The sequence below is a fragment of the Sciurus carolinensis genome, chromosome 9, assembly GCF_902686445.1.
Source record: "Sciurus carolinensis chromosome 9, mSciCar1.2, whole genome shotgun sequence".
Lineage (NCBI taxonomy): Eukaryota > Metazoa > Chordata > Mammalia > Rodentia > Sciuridae > Sciurus > Sciurus carolinensis.
Window position 1 is genome coordinate 79,467,846 of NC_062221.1, and position 17,983 is coordinate 79,485,828.

The 17,983-nt window shown below is 45.3% G+C and overlaps 1 protein-coding gene across 6 annotated transcripts in view; it reads right to left on the reverse strand.

The window, feature by feature from the left end:
- The window catches only part of Boc (BOC cell adhesion associated, oncogene regulated), a 75,099-nt gene that overhangs the window by 19,881 nt on the left and 37,235 nt on the right, over nucleotides 1-17,983 (reverse strand). For all 6 annotated transcript variants that reach the window (XM_047565002.1, XM_047565003.1, XM_047565004.1 and 3 more), the window contains 2 exons: nucleotides 16,272-16,446; nucleotides 15,386-15,664 (listed from right to left, as the gene is read on the reverse strand). In XM_047565002.1, coding sequence (XP_047420958.1) covers nucleotides 15,386-15,664; nucleotides 16,272-16,368 — 376 coding nt within the window. In that variant the 5' untranslated portion in view covers nucleotides 16,369-16,446. The remainder of the gene's footprint in view (nucleotides 1-15,385; nucleotides 15,665-16,271; nucleotides 16,447-17,983) is intronic.

Genomic DNA, 17,983 nt, shown 5'->3' on the forward strand with positions numbered 1-17,983 from the left:
TCAGGTTTCTCACAGAAGATAATAACCGAAAACAAACAACTGTCACCACAGGTGAGCTGTGATCAGGTATTTAGTGAGGTCACGAGGCTTCTGACTTGATGGAACTTTCCAGAAGCTCTTAGTCAGTTCAAGCCACTGCAGGATAACCCTTCTTTTTCTATGAAAGGATTGTTGTCCTTCTGATTACAATGTTAAGACTGTGAACTCCTTAGGGCTGGGGACCAAGCCTTTTTCACATGTGTGTCTTCTAAGCCTAACTCAGCATGACCCAAGTAGACACTAAATGTTCAGTCTCAGAGACTGAGCCTCACAAGTTAGGGACGAGATGCCCATTTATGCAGTCTATGAATTCAAATTTCCTAGCTGAACTTATGTCTATGTTGTGAGCTCAAGGACGAGAGCCTACTACAACAAATGTTCCAGGATTAGTTTATCAGAGTGTGACCAATGGAAGCTACTTTGAAAACAGAATGTGTTTTGAGAAATCACTCCCAAGGTCGCAGGAAAGAGGCAAAACAGGTCCAATACATGTGTACCAAGAATACATACTATTCATAATCAGGGTGGATGACGGACAGCCTGGCTTGGTTCTATTACTCCATTTCACACTGCAGGCAGAACGAGCGCCACCTATGGGCCAAGATGAGCTGTCTTGGATTCCTTCCTGTGGGTGTAGGGTTTCTAGAACTTTTAAATAATTATCTCATCATTATTTAACTTTGTGTGTGTGATATCTGACCCTGTTATAAGTGCCTCTTGAAAAGACTATTACTTTTGGACTCCACACCCCAATCCCAAGAGGTGTGTGGGACACACAGCAAACATTCTCCAGATCCTTCTGGAATGAACATGGTTTGGAAGTCTGAGCCCAAGGTTAGCTTCATGGGCATACAAGCCTTTGGAAGGGGCAAATGCTTGGTTTAACACTCTGCTGTCTTCATTTTAACATTCTTCATTGGGTTTGAACAAGGAGCCCTACATTTTCATCTTGCATGGTCCTGAAAATTATGTAGCCCAGTCCTGATTGAGCCTCTCAGTCAAGATAACCAAGGAGTTTTGTGTCTGAGAAGAGGAAGATTTGAACTATGGGAAAGGGGCTGCAGAACTCAATGCATTCTACCTAAATATTGGTAACTTTGCTTTTTCAAAGCAATTAACTTTAAAAATGCTGAGGCCTTAATCCTCTTAGGTCAGTGCCTCCTGTACCTGCTAAGTCAGGAGATTCCTCACAAAGCACGCTGTGAGCTCAGGGGTATCTGGAAAATTCCTCAGGTGCTGAGAAGCACTCTCTTCCGAGGTCTAATAAATCTAAAGCTTCTCCATCAAGGTTGTTGTTCTTTTTACCTCCTCTTTTTCTTTACCTCATTCCAAGGAAATTTGCCTCCAGCAAGAATGTACTTAAACCTAACAGATCATTTTGCAAGATGTGAGCAACTGAAAGGAGTTTGGCACCAGAATGTCATCTCCATTTTAATGGCCCCAGGCTCCTGCCCACTGTAATTGAGGGCTTATCCAGGCACAGATCATGCAGTCCTCCAGGGGCCCACCTCACCGACCCCATGGTTAAAACACCGGGCCTCCTTAAGCCCCTCTTGGCTCCTGCTGCCTCCTCTGACAACTGCTTGGGTGGAGACAGAAGGCTGTGCAGTGGGGGAGGTACAAAGCTGGGCACCGGTCAGCCATTCTCCCTGAGAGTCCCTCTGTTCTGATGCCAACATGTGTGCAACAGCCCATGCAGACAGGACCCAGGACACCCCAGCTGGGCGTCCAGCTCCCCCCAAGCGCCCACTGGCAGGCGAACTTTCCTGGCTTCAAAACAAATAAGCGGCAGTTGGATCCTTGGCCATGTCCCCTCCCTGTGCCTCCTAAGCTTAAGCCTTAGCTGTTGCTTAACTAGACAAACACTCCCAAATTTGGCTGCTGGAGTAAAACTTGAGTTTCACTAAAAGGATCAAAGACAAGAGTAATGAAGTGATGTATGTTCTAAAAATCGGAGAGCTCCTTTCCTAGTGTTTTTGGGCAGGAAGGGGGCCAGAGAGGGGTGGAGACTTCTTGATCAATAACGGCCTAATCAGCCATCAGATGGGCAGATGCAGAGAGATCCAACTGGCTGCATATGAAGGAAAACAGCCTGTTCCCAGGCTCTTGGTTCTGCAAAGTCAGTTTTCTGGCTGAGTCCCTGGGCTGCACAGTAATTCTTTGCTGGTAATAAGGGGCAGGCCCTTCAATTACGGATGGGGTTAGCAGGCCTCCAGGCTGCAGAGGATGGATCAGGTTTTCTGGGAAGTGGTTTGAAAGGACACCTGTCCTTGCCTATTGGCTGTTGTGTTTGAGAAATCCATTAGAACAAAGATCTTGCAATTTTAAGCCTCTCACCTTTCCTCACACTCCTCCTGCATCTTCCCTCTGTGCATTCTTCCAGCTACTTTATAAACTTGTCTATCTTAATCAAATGTCAGCAGCCATTCTTATTGTTTCTCAGTTCCCACAGATCAAAAGCTCTGGTCTTCAGAGCCACCTCTGGGTTTACAGGCCTTCTTGTCACAGAACTTTGTGCTTTCTGAGAAAGACCATAATATTTTAGGCTCCATACAGAATCCTGCCTGGTTCCTTCTAAAAGCTCAAATTCCAAAGGGAAAATATATATTCTGATGTATCATTGGCATGCACTCCAACACCAAATGCACGTTACAGGGATTTATTCAAACATACATCATATAATGTGCTTCCTGTCACATTTAAAGGGTACAGAGGACATACATGTTCTTGGTCACAGAAAAAAAGAAAGAAATGAAGAAAGAAAAAAAAAAAAAAGAAAGAAAAAAGAAAGCAAATGAAAGACTTAGAGCCATGTGGTATGGCTGTTTGTACCAGGGTCTTATATGCAACTACAAATGGACAAATTTTATCTTGAGTCCCCTTGAACTTCTTTCTCACCACCCTCTGGTCTCCAACCTTCCTTTACTAATAAGAAGCTAAAGAAGAATAAGAGGAGGAGAAGAAAGAAGAAGAAGGAGGAGGAGGAGGAGGAAGAAGAAGAGAAAGAGGAAGAAGAAGGAATAGAACCAGCTCAGTAAAACTATGAATAAGTTACATGTGTAGTATATGATCATGCATTCTCAACACAAATTATCAAATCTTAGTTGTAGGTTTGTCTCCTAATTTTTATGGACCTTACATGTCCAGTTACAGGGAGTATTGGATCTTGGTTCAGTGTCCCCACTGTAATCCATAAACCTAACAATTGCTTTCAAGGTGTTCAGTCTTCTCTCTGTGTTGTCCCTTAAGCTTCAAATCAAAGCTCTCTTTTGTTTAGGTAAAAGTCAAATAATATGGCATTTTTGACTGGATGCTATAGGTATCATCAATATCTCTATCTTGATTAGCTGTACTGAATGTTTACAACAATTCTGGTCTTTTGGTCAAGCAGGTGTTCTTGCATACAGCCCTGTCTTAGCCTCCTTCCATGTTCTCAGGGTTTATGGGACAAGCCTGCACTCATCTGCTGAAGTCTGGATGGGACCCACCAGATTATGGGCACCACATGGGGCTCACTTGGCCATGCTGCCAGGGTGGCTCAGCAGCCTCAGGGCCATGGGCAAGTTACCTTGCTATATCTATGCTGATGTTACAAAGCTCAGAAAAAATTGGCCTCAGAGGAGTACAACCCTCCAGTGGCACGCTGACCCTGTGGTTCTTCTCTGCACCTCAGTCCCTTTTGGAGAGATGGGTCATGTGCAGGGGAAGTAAAGCTTCTGAGAGCTTTCTCTGGTTGAGCCCTGGCTGAAAGTGGAAGGCCTTGGCACTGCCTCACTGTGTGGCCACTGGCAAAGCAGGGCTTCTCTTATGCCCTAAATGACGGGCAAAGCATTACATGCTGCTATCAAACCCAAAGTCACCCAAGGAAACATGACTTGGCACGACTCCATAGCTAGTCCTTGAAGTAAAGAGTTCTGCAAATGGAAGGCCACTGAGGATGTGGGGCAACTACAGAGGCAGCGTAGAGCTGCAGCTGATGGAGCTCAAGAGGTCAGAGAGCCTGGCGCCTGGAGAATGGATGGGATTACTATGTCCTAGGCAAGCTTGTCAGAAGCTGCACATTTGGGAAAGTGACTAAGGTTTTTATTTTGGGGAAAGTGGGAAGCTCTGGCTAAAGCCAAACCTAACTGCAGCTCACAAAGCTGAGTCAAACCAATATATATTGTGTGTCAGTTTTTGGTACAGTGCAATCCCTCCAAGCATCATTGATGCCTTCATTCAGTCAACCAAGTACTCAGAACTGTCTATTGCACCAGGCACAGCAGAAAATATAATGGAAAAATACCTCTCAACCACAGGGAGCATTTAATCTAATACGGAGACAGGTAAAGAAAACACAAGACAGGATATAATCATTCACCAGAGCTGGTGCCCACCGGCATGGTCCTTCCTTCACCAGCATAGCTGCCTAAACCAGACCACTGTGATCAGCAGAGCACTTAGAGAAGAAGTTGGCAGAGTGAGTACTGCTCCTCACTTCGCAGATGGGACAGTGGATAAATTCGTTTACTGTCTTTGAGATTTTTTTCTGCTGGTCCAACTGCACAAATACTTTGGCTTCAGACAAAGCTCTCTCCTGACAGCCATGGAAACATGACATGAAATTTCTCAAACACATTTTCTGATGAAAGCAAGACATGCTCTCTTTTTATTTAAATAAAACAGTTTCCATGGGGAGGGGGGGGGAAACCCTTTGCAGATGCCAAACACATTGGTTGTCAAATCATATTTTTTCCTTGCTGTTGAGGTGGGGTGTGCACCCAGATTTGAATGGTGGGAGCAAGCTGAGAATGGAGAAGAGGTGAAAGAGTTGATAGAGGGATGGGATAAAGGCAGAAAATTAGTCAAGACAGGAGGGAGGAAACAGGGTGGGAAGGGGAGGAGACCATAAAGAGAGAAGTGTTCAAGGAAGAAGAGAGAATAAAAAGAACATATTTTGCAATGTCATTAAATGATTTGCAATAAACTGGCCTAAGGCTTCAGGAATTTCTTGGCTTGAACCAATTAAAAATATTTAAAAAAAAACATAAGGGAACAAGAAATGTGATTAATCCTCAAAGACAAGTCAAAGATGGAGCCCTGTCTCCACCGAGTCTGGCAGCCAGATGAAGAGCGATGATGGCCATAGACCATCTCAGACTTCAGTGCTGCTGTGAGGTAGGGCTGCTTCACAGGGCTGGGGAGTTTCTTTTGGACTGGGTGAAGGAATGAAACGGTTTGAAAAAAATACACTGAAGAAAGAGAGAAGGAAAAAAAAGATTTACTTGCCAGCAACCCACATCACACATATTTCTCTGATCATCCAAATATAAACTATAAACTTAGCAATGGGAAAATTAATGTGAATCCCGGTGGTCTGGACTCATCGGAGCCAGAGCTGGATCCTGGCACAGGCTTTGGCAGGGTTGGAGGCCTGCACAGGAAGAGAGAGGAGAGAAATGGAGGCCATGGAGCTGGGGAATGGGGATCTTTTGCATGTCCCTTATAAACAATTCCAGGTGGGAGAGGCAAGGCAACTGTCCTAGGGCCAGGGGACCCAGTGGCCCGTTGGTACCCACTTTTTCTTTCCACACACCTGTGAACTGTGACTTCCAACAGCAGCAGCAGAGTGCTGGTTCTGTCCACCCATGATCTTGCCATAGTGTCTGTTCTGTGATTGTCTGGCAGGACAAAGAGCCAAAGTCATGGACATTTCCCTCAAGATTCCAGAGGATCCCTTGAACGTCTCAATTTCTTTTAAATACCTTGCATGCTTCTCTAATATCCATCAATTTTTATAAACCCTTTTCAATCTATTTGTATTTTTAACCTGTTTATACGCTGAGTTCCTGCTTCATCCTTCCTTATTTACGTCTTAAAAACCTTTAATACATCAGAATTTGGTGAAGAAATCTTGAAATCTCTTTTCACTGCCCTTCTTGATCTTGTAGACTTCAAACACATATTTCAGGGCATTTTCCTCTTACTCATCATTCATCCAAGGACTACAGTGTGCCAGGCTCTATGTAAAGCACAGGACACAGGTGGGTAACAGTGGTTCTTGTCCTGGGGCAAAGACACCATGGCAAGGGAAGGCTCTAGAAGTAAACCCAGGACATGATGGAAACTGAGAAAAGCGGACCCTAGTTCAGACTTGTGAAGGTGAGGGGGTTAAGGAAAGATTCCTGGAGAAGACACGTGAGTCTTGAAAACTGAATTAGTAATGCAAGGGAGGTGGGAAAGGAATGGTAAGAGGAAGGCACCATTCCAAAACCAAAATGAAAGCACAGGTGGGTAGTGGGACTACAAGCATCCCGCCAGAACCTGAGTTTGACTCTATGGTTCCTGGAGTTACCAAATGTTTTTAACCGGAAAAGAAGCACAGTTAAGTACAATTCTCCTACAGAAAAATATGGAGGCTGAGGCAGGAGGATGGCAAGTTCAAGGCCAGCCTTAACAACCCAGTGAGACCCTCTATCAAAAGATAAATAGGGCTGGAGTGTAGCTCAGTGTCCCTGGGTTCAATGCACTGTACCAAACGGGGGAAAATGCTAGTTTCACCTTAGCATTTTTTTTTTCTTTTTCATACTTTTTTTCCTCACTATTAAGTGGTCCCCTTTAGTTTAGATGTGTACATTTTGTCCATTTTCAGGACAGACATGCTGTTCTTTATTTCTTGGGATTATTACCAGATTTCAAAAATGAACGAAAATCTAAAAACAAGGTCAAAGTAGAAACTAAAAACTTTTCTACCCAGAAACTGGGGGATCTGAGGGACTCACCTCTTCTCTGAACTTTTTCTTTTCATTGTAAAGGAACAGTGTTACATCATGTTCCATATGGGGTTTCAGTGATTTTAAGCCAACTAATGAATTCATCCCTCATGGTCAGTGCAAAAGGTTCTTCTGTCTAGGCTCCTTGAATCAACACACTATGTGGCCCTTCCTTATCGTTTTAGCTTAGGAAGGAACCTAGGATTTTATGTTAGCCTGTGTCTGTGTGTACAAAGGATGGATTGGGGGAGGGGTGAGGCAAGTGCGTCCTTGGTAAATAGCAACCACTGTAGAATTGAGCCCCTAGATGTCAGGGGCAGACATCAGCTCTAAGATGTCCTGAGCAGAGCTCATACCACGGATCTGTTGGGGTTCTTGCCCCTGCTCTGATAGGATTACTGTTGTTGATGCCAGAATATCAGGGGAAAATCTTGTGACGTGAATTTCTGCCTGTGTCCAGTAGAAGTCGGAAAGAGTTAATATGACTTTGACCTAAAGCTACAAGATATTTCTTACTCATTTTCTACCAATATGCAAATTGCCTGATACCTTTCAGGGTCTAAACTATCTTACAACAATTGTCTTGCCCAACTGGCAAAGTAAAATGCACATAACTTGAATAGCTAAATTCAAACTACCATAGTTCTTTTCTACCTCTCGACACACACATGGACTGTCTGTGCCCCTCCCGGCAAAGGCAGGCTCACTCTCAGCCCTGGCTTTCAGCCGCAGACTCCCTGCCCCTCCTGGGGCAGCTCAGGAAGCCACCTGTGTTTTCTTTCCTCCCCCAACTCCTCTTCCCGCTGCCATCACAAAGCAAAGGGCTTGCACAGGATTCCTTGGGACACCCGAGCCAACACAGAAATGTTTTTCCAATTTGGAGCCAATGGTTCCTTCTTGTTTTGTCAGGGACTCATTGGTGGACTGAGCCAGACGACGGGGTGGGGGTAGGGGAAAGTGTTTGCTGGAGAAAACACTCAGGTTTCCTTTCTTCATCAGAACACGCACATCCCTAAAGGTCAAAGGGATGAGAAAGGGGGCAGAAATGGGGAATGATGTGGAGTAGAAAGAGACAACTGCCTGGAGGTTCTCCATGGAACCATCTCACTATGGAAATGAAACACACTTTGGAAATAGCTGTACCACTCCAGAAAATGTGCTGGGTCTAGGTATGAGTACACAATGTGGAGAGATAAATTTAGTTGTTAAAGATCTGAAAAAAGTATGTAAGGACTTATACACTGTTTTCTTTTCTTTCTTTTTTTTTTTTGTGGGGGTTTTACTGGGGTTGAACTCAGGGGCACTTGACTATTGAGCCACCTCCCCAGCCCTATTTTGTATTTTATTTAGAGACAGGGACTCACTGAGACAGCAACTCACTGTTGCTGAGGCTGGCTTTGAACTCGAGATCCTACCGCCTTAGCCTCCTGAGCCGCTGGGAATACAGGTGTGCGCCCCTGTGCCAGGCTGGACTTAAATACTTTTAAAATTGACACTAGAGTGGCCCCATACACTCTTCAAGGCTCATCTCTTGAGTTTTCCTCAGTCCCTTGAAATTGAAATGAATCATTACTAGCCTCTGAGCATCCACTAAAATCTGTTCACATGTCAGGCAACTGATCGGGCCGACTGGCTTTATGGCTTATGTTACAAAGTCCACCTTGTTCATTAGACTGAGGTTTTCAAGGGCTGGGACCAGGTCTTACTCCACACTATTGGAAACTCTAAACACTTACCAATTCTTAGGACACCAGCCTCCAAAATATCCAAATAGAGAAGTCAGCACTGGGAAACGGATGGTTTCCAATTATCTGAGTGAGACTCATGAACTTAGATTTTGTCTTATTTAATAGAAAAATCAACGGAAGATTTGTGGATAGAGTACATTGTTTAGAGGTAAGGTACTGGGAGACTAAATTCAAGAAGTTAGATTATGAAGAATTTATTCCTCTATTCATATTTTAATGTATTCTGGGAAAACACGAGAGAAGTTGTTAGAAATGAAAGGTACATTTTTTGGACTGACTGATTAGTCCCTGCATGCTGCCTGTTTCTCCTCTCATCTTCTCACCCTCTGTTCCACAAAGGATTTGAGGTGGCTTATAAGAATATATACTGTAAAACATAAGCTAAATTTTAGGGGCTGGGGAGATAGCTCAGTCGGTAGAGTGCTTGCCTTGCAAGCACAAGGCCCTGGGTTCGATCCCCAGCACCCCAAAAAAAAAAAAAAACATAAGCTAAATTTTAGAATAAAAAAAATCAATATACAGATATATATGTGTGTGTGTATATGTATTTATAGATACACTATACAAATGTGTATATATATGTACATATATATACTTTTTTAAAATCAAGGCTAGGGGAAAATTAAATCCAGAACCGAAAACCTTCATGAAACCTGAGCCACCTGTGTCCAAAGCAATTCCTAACAATGCCAAGGCAAGAGGCTCTGCTGTTCCTGCAACCTTGCCAGCATCTCTCAGATGGGACCAGAAAACAGAACCTCTGAGTATATATTTCCAATGGCACAACTCCATCCAAGGCTGGAATCTAAAACATCCAGAGGCCTTAATCGAGTCCAGAAAGGTTGAGAAATAACCATTGCACTGACAGTATGAAAATATCTAGGTTTAAAGATGTCATTAATAGTTCTAGGAGCTGGACTTCGAGGGAATCTAATTTCTTCACAGTACCTCCAAAAAGATATGTTCCTAATTACCCCAGCACATGGTAAATTTGAGGTGGACATCCCAGGGGATTGTAATGATTAATTTTATGTGCCAAATTTGTTAGACAATGATGACCAATTGTTTGGTCCAACACTAGTCTGTAAGGTGCTGTCAGGGTATTTTTTAGGTTTTACTAACATTTATAATCAGTAGACTTTGAGTAAAACAGATTGCCCCCTATAATAGGGGTAGGTCTCATCCAATCAGTTGAAGGCATTAAAAACAAAGACTAAGTCTTCCCTGAGAAGGACAACGTTGAAAATCTGCCTGAGATTCCAGTCTTTAGACTCAAGAATGAAACATTAACTTTTACCTGAATCTCCAGGCTGTGTGAGACAATTCTTTAAAATCAACCCCTCTCTTGGTATAACATATAATTATACATGTATTATGTCATACATACATCATTAGATTTATTTTACATATATATAGAGTCTATATATATTTTACATATATATAGAGAGAGAACCTTGACTTCCTTGATAAAGGAAGCTAGAAATAGTTTAAGGAACAATGTCTACAATGATTCTTAAGGACCTATTTTAGCTCAAAGTCAGAATGTAGGTGATTTTGATGAAGTATCTCATAGGAATCAGAAGTGAGGAGATCTGAGCAAGAAGAGACATGGCCTGTTTGAAGAATTGGTCATGCTGAGGACTCAGGTCAGCATAGCCTGTCAGCATAAGCCAAGCTTTGTCTGTAGGAAAAGGGGGCAGCAGTGAGCCCACAGAAACACAAACAGACAGCTCTATGGGCTACACTGACAAATACAGTGACATCCTGGCTGGCCTCAAGGGCAACCAGGAGTGGGAATCTGGGTTGGAGAACCCAGGGAGCCAATGCACAGGGAATGGGTCAGTTCTGGCATTCTGTCCTGCCAATCCTCTCTCAGCTCTGGTGATGACAGAAAGCTCTGCAATGCCCTAGACTCCTGTCTTCCTAGAGGCTGTTCCCGGAATGGAGGTGGCCAGCACCGGTTGGACACAGGCCCCAGAGTCTCCTGCAAGGTTATGCTTCTTAAATACTTGCTGACCAAATGGACCAACAATAAAGTCTGGAATTTCTAAGATGCTTCAGAGACTACTATCATATGTTTTGTCATTTGACCCTGCGTCTGGTGATGTGATTGTTGTCATGTTCATGCCTCACTATTGGCAATCTGAGCAATTAATGATTTATCCAAACTCATGTAAAACTTATGTGGAAAGCAAAGACTTAAACCTAGAATTTTAAAATTTTATTTTATTTTTTCCCATTATACTAGTATGGCTCTCCATTGTATTGATGGGGTAAATTAAATTATGGTCACAAAGGGCCCCTTGTTCCTTTCTGATGTTTCCTCAGAGTCGTGGGGGCAGCTCTTTGGAGGGAACCCTTTCTTTCCTGTCAGTCTCTTCACCTGCTGATCTCTGAGGCCAGAGAAAGGATCATTCAGGAGTACATGCCTGATCTTTGTGCTCAAAGGTCTTAGGGAGCCAGGCAAGGTGGCATACACCACCCTGTAATCCCAATGACTCGGGAGGTCGAGGCAGGAGGATCTCGAGTTCAAAGCCAGCTTCAGCAAAAATGAGGCACTAAGTAGCTCAGAGAGACCCTGTCTCTAAATAAAATACAAAATGGAGCTGGGGATGTGGCTCAGTGGTCAAGTGCCACTGAGTTCAATCCCTGGTACCAAAAATAAAAATAAAAATAAAAGGTCTTATGGAAGGTTCCAGATCTGCTCTCAATCATACCAGCATCATCTGAAGACTTCACATTAGCCTGAAAACTAAAATTTCCACATATAAAACTACAGGTAGGTAACCTCCCAGTTACCGTCTATTTTATTTCCAACTATAACTGGGACCTTGGATGCTTGGAGAATTGGAAAAACTGCTTAAAGAACAGAAAAAGTTAAAAGTAAAGGACTGGGTAGGAGTTATTTGAATGGTAGGTTGTTAGAGGTAGGGGACAAAGAATAGCCTCCCCGTGGCATGGTGGCTCTGAGGAACTGCTGGGCCTCCTCGCTAGGCTGTGGGGTCTGGTGTTCCCTTGGTGGTATCTGCTATTCGTTCAGGAACACAGTGGGAATATTTGAGCCACACAGAGCTTTATACCACTTGGTATAAAGCTTGTGACAAGAAAGAGAGAAGAAAGAGGGGAAAAAGGCAATCAAAATCAAAAGCATTTTACAAATAAGAATCAGACAAGGTGATCCCAAGTGAAGCATTAGCAGCAAGAGTGATTTCTCAAAGATAAAGTTTAAATAGGAAAGAAAAATTCTCCACAGGGGAGCGTGAGATGGCCTGTCCTCAGAGTCAGGGCCACATGGCCCTATCCACATGGCCAGGGCAGCCTGGATGGGGGGGGAGAAGACACAGGTGAGACTTTTTGGGTGGTCTCAACTTCTGACTCCATTTTACCTGAAAACCAGGAGCAACACTGGAGTCATAGAGGCCTGGGCTAAGAAAGTTCTCCAGCAGCCTCCTGAATCCTCAAGCAGGTTCTCGGCCCCATCATCTGAAGCTCTGAGTGATCAGTAAGAGTTAGGCCAGGTAGGCCAGACAGCACCCGCTTTGTGTGAGGATGAACACGTGAAGGCAGGCTCCAGAGGCCGGAGGAAAAGAAGGCAAATGCAGAGAGTGTGTGGGTGCACATGCATGTGCCCAGCCTTTCCTGGAGACGCAGAGTCCCATCTACCCTGCAGTCGCCTTGTACACCAGCCAACCAGCAAAACACAGCCCTCATTCTGCTCAGGAATGTGCTTTCAGAAACTTAATCTAACTGCTGAGTCCGGGCCAAATCCCCCAGTGGCATTAACCCAAAGACAGCACCCCTTTCTCTCTCCCCCACCTGCCTTCCCACCACCCCACTGCTGTCTCCCCCAAGCTTGGGAGGCTGCAGTTCCACTCCACCAGCTTCTCCTTCTCCAAGACACAGACCCCCAGCCATTTCCAGAACTTCTCCTTCCTTCCATTCAGGCCCACACATTTCACTTGTGATTCATGTCTAAATGACAAGCCAATGGTTCTTGGCTTTCGGACAAGACTGCTCCACTCTCGCACATGCCCCTTCTTCTCTCACTGTGTCTTCTTGGGCTGCAACCAAACTCTTTCCTTTATCCTCTCTGCCAACCACACATCCCTGCAAGTACCAGAGAGAGCAGCAGCCAGGAATTTAAAAAAAAAATAAATTTATCTATAAATTGTCTCTCTTCACACAGATATATACCTTCAAGCAAAAGGAGGACTCCAAAATCAATCTTCTCCTTTCCAACTGTCCCTTCTCCAAACACTCAAAGGTTCAGCCTTGTTCCTAATTAGCCTGAATGAATGGTTATGGAATTTCTTGAGCTTCCACAGACACGTGCTGATGATTTGTAGATGAAATCTCCCTCCCAGATACCCTCTAAAGGCACAAAGTTGCTAAAAGGCATGTCTTATTTATAATAATGAACAGCTGGACGTGAACTAATTGCCCAGCAATAGGAAAATAATTCAGTTCCTTATGGAAGAACCACTTGGGGATGTTCTAGGGCCATCCACAGTTAGTATCATGCTTTGCTGAGGGCTGGTGGATGGACCAACCAGGAAGGGGCATGATGGGATGTGTCAGAGTGATTGTTTACACAGTGCACTGGGTTGTTCACTAAAGATTAATACACTTTTTGTATTTTACTGTAAGCACTGCGTACTTGTTAATAAAGAATAAAGTTAAATAATTTTATGGTCAATGGCAAATGCTTATTATATATACAATGTCAAAGGGAAGAAAATAAGTAGACACTGGAATTCAGCAGCATCATTACAACAATGTAAAAATATGGGTATGGATAGAGACTGGAAGAGTATGTGCCCAAATGATAATGGTGGTTTCCTAGAGATAGCAGGTTTGAGGGAGACATTGTTTTTATATATTCTAAAATGTCTATATTCAATCACAATTTCAAAATATAAAAGGAGAAGTAGAAAGTGTAAAAAGAAGTAGAATCCTTCCATTTAAAAACTTTTTCTTAGTGGTTCTGGGGACAAAAGTCAGGGCTTTGTGCACACTAGGCAAGTGTTCCACCACTGAGCTACACCCCCAACCCAATGCAGCCCATGCTGATGTGGTGGGATGTCCTCTCCCCACCTCCACCTCTTCACCTAAACCTCCAAGCACCCTCCCTCACACACATACAGGCCCAGCTGGCCACCACCCACTGGCACTCAGATTCAAATGGTGCTCCCTCAGGGCCATCCTGGCCCCTTGGGGAGATAGCTGAGGACATACTGTGCCTACTCCCCTCAGAAAAGGGTTGGGTTGCTCAACTATTTCCCAAAGAAACAGGAGCACAGCCAGCATCCTGTGTTCCACTCTCCCATAGAGGACGTCCCTCCAGGGAATATGGGACCAGAGGACAGGGAAGGGCATTTCTCCCTTGCTTTTCTACTTCCCCATCTCTTAGCACTCTTCTGCCAGAGCTCATGCCTCACACACCTCGAGGGCGCCAGCCCACAAGGATGGAGGTGAATTTCAGAAGCTTGCTGCCTCAGGTTTGACCCATGACATGGGACCATGGACTTCCTGGAACCTTGTCATCCACGAGGGTGGTGATGGCAACATGGAATCTCAAAGCAGGGCTGTTGGGGATAAGGGGACACTGCTAAATCATGAGGGAAATCATGATTTTCTGGAAATCTCAAAGTGGAAATTCAAATGCCATTTAAATCTCAACAAGTCTCCCTATTTCCTACACCTCAGGCTCCAGGAAAAGGCCAAGATGGAGGCTGTTCTTTATACTTCCAGGTTCAGCATATCATAATGAGGATTGGGACTGCACTGCAGCCTTCAGTAGAGTATTTAATCTACCGAACCTCATGTTCCCTTATTATAACAGGTGGAAAATTAGATAACACAGGTACAGTGCCCGGGACGTAGTACACACAAGTGGTAATCACACACAGAGGTGGTGTGCCAGATGGCCGACCTTGACCACTCCCACCTGACCTGGTAGGATGGCTCCAGATAACGGTGACTGGAATACCCGTCCTGGATAAGTCTCATCTTCCTGCTGGGACTACGTCAAGTCACTTGGCCCTCACTTTGCTCTGTGGAATCCTCATAATATATACTTAGGTAATTTTGTAAAAACCATGTCTCACTTTCACAAGCACGAAAGAAATAAGAGCAGTCATGAGAGACAATCTGGAGGGAAGTGCCTGGAAACAGAATCCACCAGATTTGTGGCGTTGGGAGGGAACTTAGAGCCCATTTGGCCCTTGGATTCCATATGTCGGTCTTTGTCATGTAATAGAGAAAATAGAAATCTCTGAAAACACTGATTCTTTATCAAGCAGAATGTCAGCAAAGATTTTAATAAACTATTTATACTGAATGCGACAAATCTCTCGTTGGTTTGTTTTCTTTGTCTCTGTCACAATTTCATTTTCACTATGCTCTACAACTTACATTCCATGCATTTGAAATACACTTGCCCCTCACGGAGAGCTAGAGGCCAAGTCTGAGAAGAACAGGCTCTGTTACTCAGCCTGGTAAAAGCTCTGACTATAACTACTGAGAGAATGGGTGATGGGGATGGAGGGACAGGGGGACAGTAGCTGGTATATCACAGGGTGACCAGGCGGGGGACACAGGGCATGGCCCAACTCTGGGACCCCCAGCGCTGTTCACCCTCTGCAGATGCTTGCTCCAGACACCGTCCTGCTCAGAGTGAAGATTCCCAAGGCCATTGTGGTGCCCCCAACATTGCCCTCTGATTGAAACTTTCAACAATTAAGCCCCCTTTTATGGTATGACTTATGACAGGAAGTATGAATGGCAGGGGGAAAGAGAGTGGGAGAGAGGAGGGGGTACCATGCTATAGAAAAGGAGCAGACTCACTGGCTAGGATCACCGTAGCTGGCACACTGGCCACAGCCCCTGCAGGCATCCGGGCCACACACTGGTAGCGTCCCACGGTGTGGTTGTTGAGGGCAGTGATGACCAGGGTCCCATGGGTGAGGAGGACACCCAGAGCATCATCCGAGCCATTCAGCTCCTTCCCGTTCAGGCGCCAGGTTACGTTCACCCACGGGGGTTCCACCACACAGCCCAGGATCACAGTTCCTCCCAGTTTCTGGACAGTGGACACAGGCTGAACGGTGACCCGAGGGACCTCATCTGGAGAAAGAACAGGGATGCAGCAATGACATCAAGCCCCCAGCAAACTAACAACATCACCTTTTTAGAAGCACTGCACCCTGGGAACCTTCCAGAATTGAGCACCCAGAACTTGATCTTTCTCTGAGTAACCCGACCGCCTCCGCCCAACCTGTCTTTGTTCTGGAGATCCGGAGTGGCGATGTGTCACAGAGGCATAGAGGTAAGAGCTCAGGCTCCGGAGTTGGCCAGACCTGGGCTGAATTCCAGGGCCACCACTTCCAAGTCATGTGACTTGCCTTTTTGAGTCTCATCTGTGAAGTGAGACTAACTGTATTCATCTCACAGGGCTGACATGAGGTTTAAAAACAATGCAGGTCCTGTGATGGTCCCATATGATAAACCAACAGCTCTTATTTCCTCCTCCTCCTCTGGTACATCTTTGAAATAAATAAAATACCAACATGTAACCAATGTGATGTTGTTATGATAGCTCTCATCTTGTGCCCCTGACTGGTGGGAGCAAAGTGTTCTTTTTAAAGAATTATGGTAAGATGTTTTATGTGTCCACCCAGCTCGAGGGCAGAGTCCTTCCAGCGGGGACGTGCTGAGGGGGATGGGCACTCACTCAAGTCAGCAAGGCAGCCCACTGTGGCCAAGATGAGCCAGGCGAGGGTGACCTCAGGCCTTTTTCCTCTCTGCGTTGTCATCGTCCCATGCAGCATGGTATGTTAGAGAATCCCAAGCCAACGTCCCATAGGCCACCACGGTCACTCACAGAGCTGCTGCAGTCCCCTGCAACACTGTTGTAAGAGAGAGAGAGAATGGGTGTGGTGAGAATGCCGGCGTGTCTTGGTGGCAGCTGGGGGCCGGGCCTCACCCCACAGGTCTGCTTCCCTGGCACCTGCTAGCAGCATTCCAGGTGGGGACTTGCCACGCTGTGGGAAGACCAAAGAACCCCCTAGTACCATTTCTCATCTGAAAGAAGCATCTCCTCAGGCAGCCCTTGAGCTAGAAGGTGATGTTATACAATAAGGATGCTAGAGCCTTTCCCAGGGGACAACATGGGGGCGCCCAGGACACTGAGCCAAGGATACGGAGAGGCTGAGATCTACAGCCCTGTCCAGGACAGTGAGTGTCCAGTGCGGAAGCTGGAACAGATGAGATCATTCCTACCATCTGCTGGCTGAAGGCCAGGTGGCAAGCCATGCTGCTAGCGAGGAACGCTGAAGGACAGCACTGTCACGTATGTAAGTGTGCTGAATCCCCCTCTTAGGGGAAGTTCCTGATTAACAAATCCTACGGTCTCAGTATCTCATGAAGGCTCTCCTGCTTTGAGTCTTCTCACCTTGACTCTAGGTCTACTAATCCCTGTGAATGCTCTTTATTCCAGGAATGGGCCTGTGTTCATGGGGTCGTCTGGCTCGTCTGTAATCTCTACTGCCCAGCACAAACACAGACAAAAGTCACACACCTGCCATGTCCCCTCACCTTCTTAGGGCATGGAGCCTGATTTCAGCTTTACTTGCTGGTTGCCACTTCTCTACCCCTAGTCCTGGAATTCTGGAATTTTCCATCTCTACAACATCTGTACTCTTGACAACTACCCAGGTTTGTGTTCCTACCCATAAAATATTCCCTTGGGGATTGACATGGCTACTCCAACCACCTGGTGACGCATCTCAACCATCAGCCACCCCTTAACACCCTCCTAGAACGTTAAATTCTCCCCTTCCACAGCAAAAATCACACAATAAGTATATATTCTCTCTCTCTCTCTCTCTCTCTCTCTCTCTCTCTCTCTCTCTCTCTCTCTGTGCCACAGCCAAAACCAAGGTTTTGCTTCTGTGCTTTTCACTGGTGTATTTTTAAAACATTAGTAAATAAGGAAGGTGGTTCGCCACCCTGCTGGATAGGAAGGCATCAGGATGAGTTCCTATAATGCTGAGGGATCATTCCAATGATGGGACAGTGGTGAATCCTCTTGAATCATGTGCATATGGCAATATCATTAATATCTTTCTGGGAAAGTGACCTACATTCAACATGTTGATTCTTCTAGACTAATGATCTAATCAGAGACTCTTGATGATTTACAGAATCTGGGAAGGTAATGAAGCTTCCTAGCAGAGAGCAGGGTTGCCAGTAGTTGGTGGAGTTCTGGAACCTGCACAGTCTGCTGGAAGAGGGGGTCCTGAGCCTTCAACCCCAATACGCCTGACATGGCAACTGCAGGTTGGGCTTGAGGCTCTTGCTCTGTGCTTGGAGGTGCTGGGGATGTGGCTAGACCTGTGGCTTCTCCAAGGCCTCTGCAGAGAGTGAAGAGGACACATTCACTCT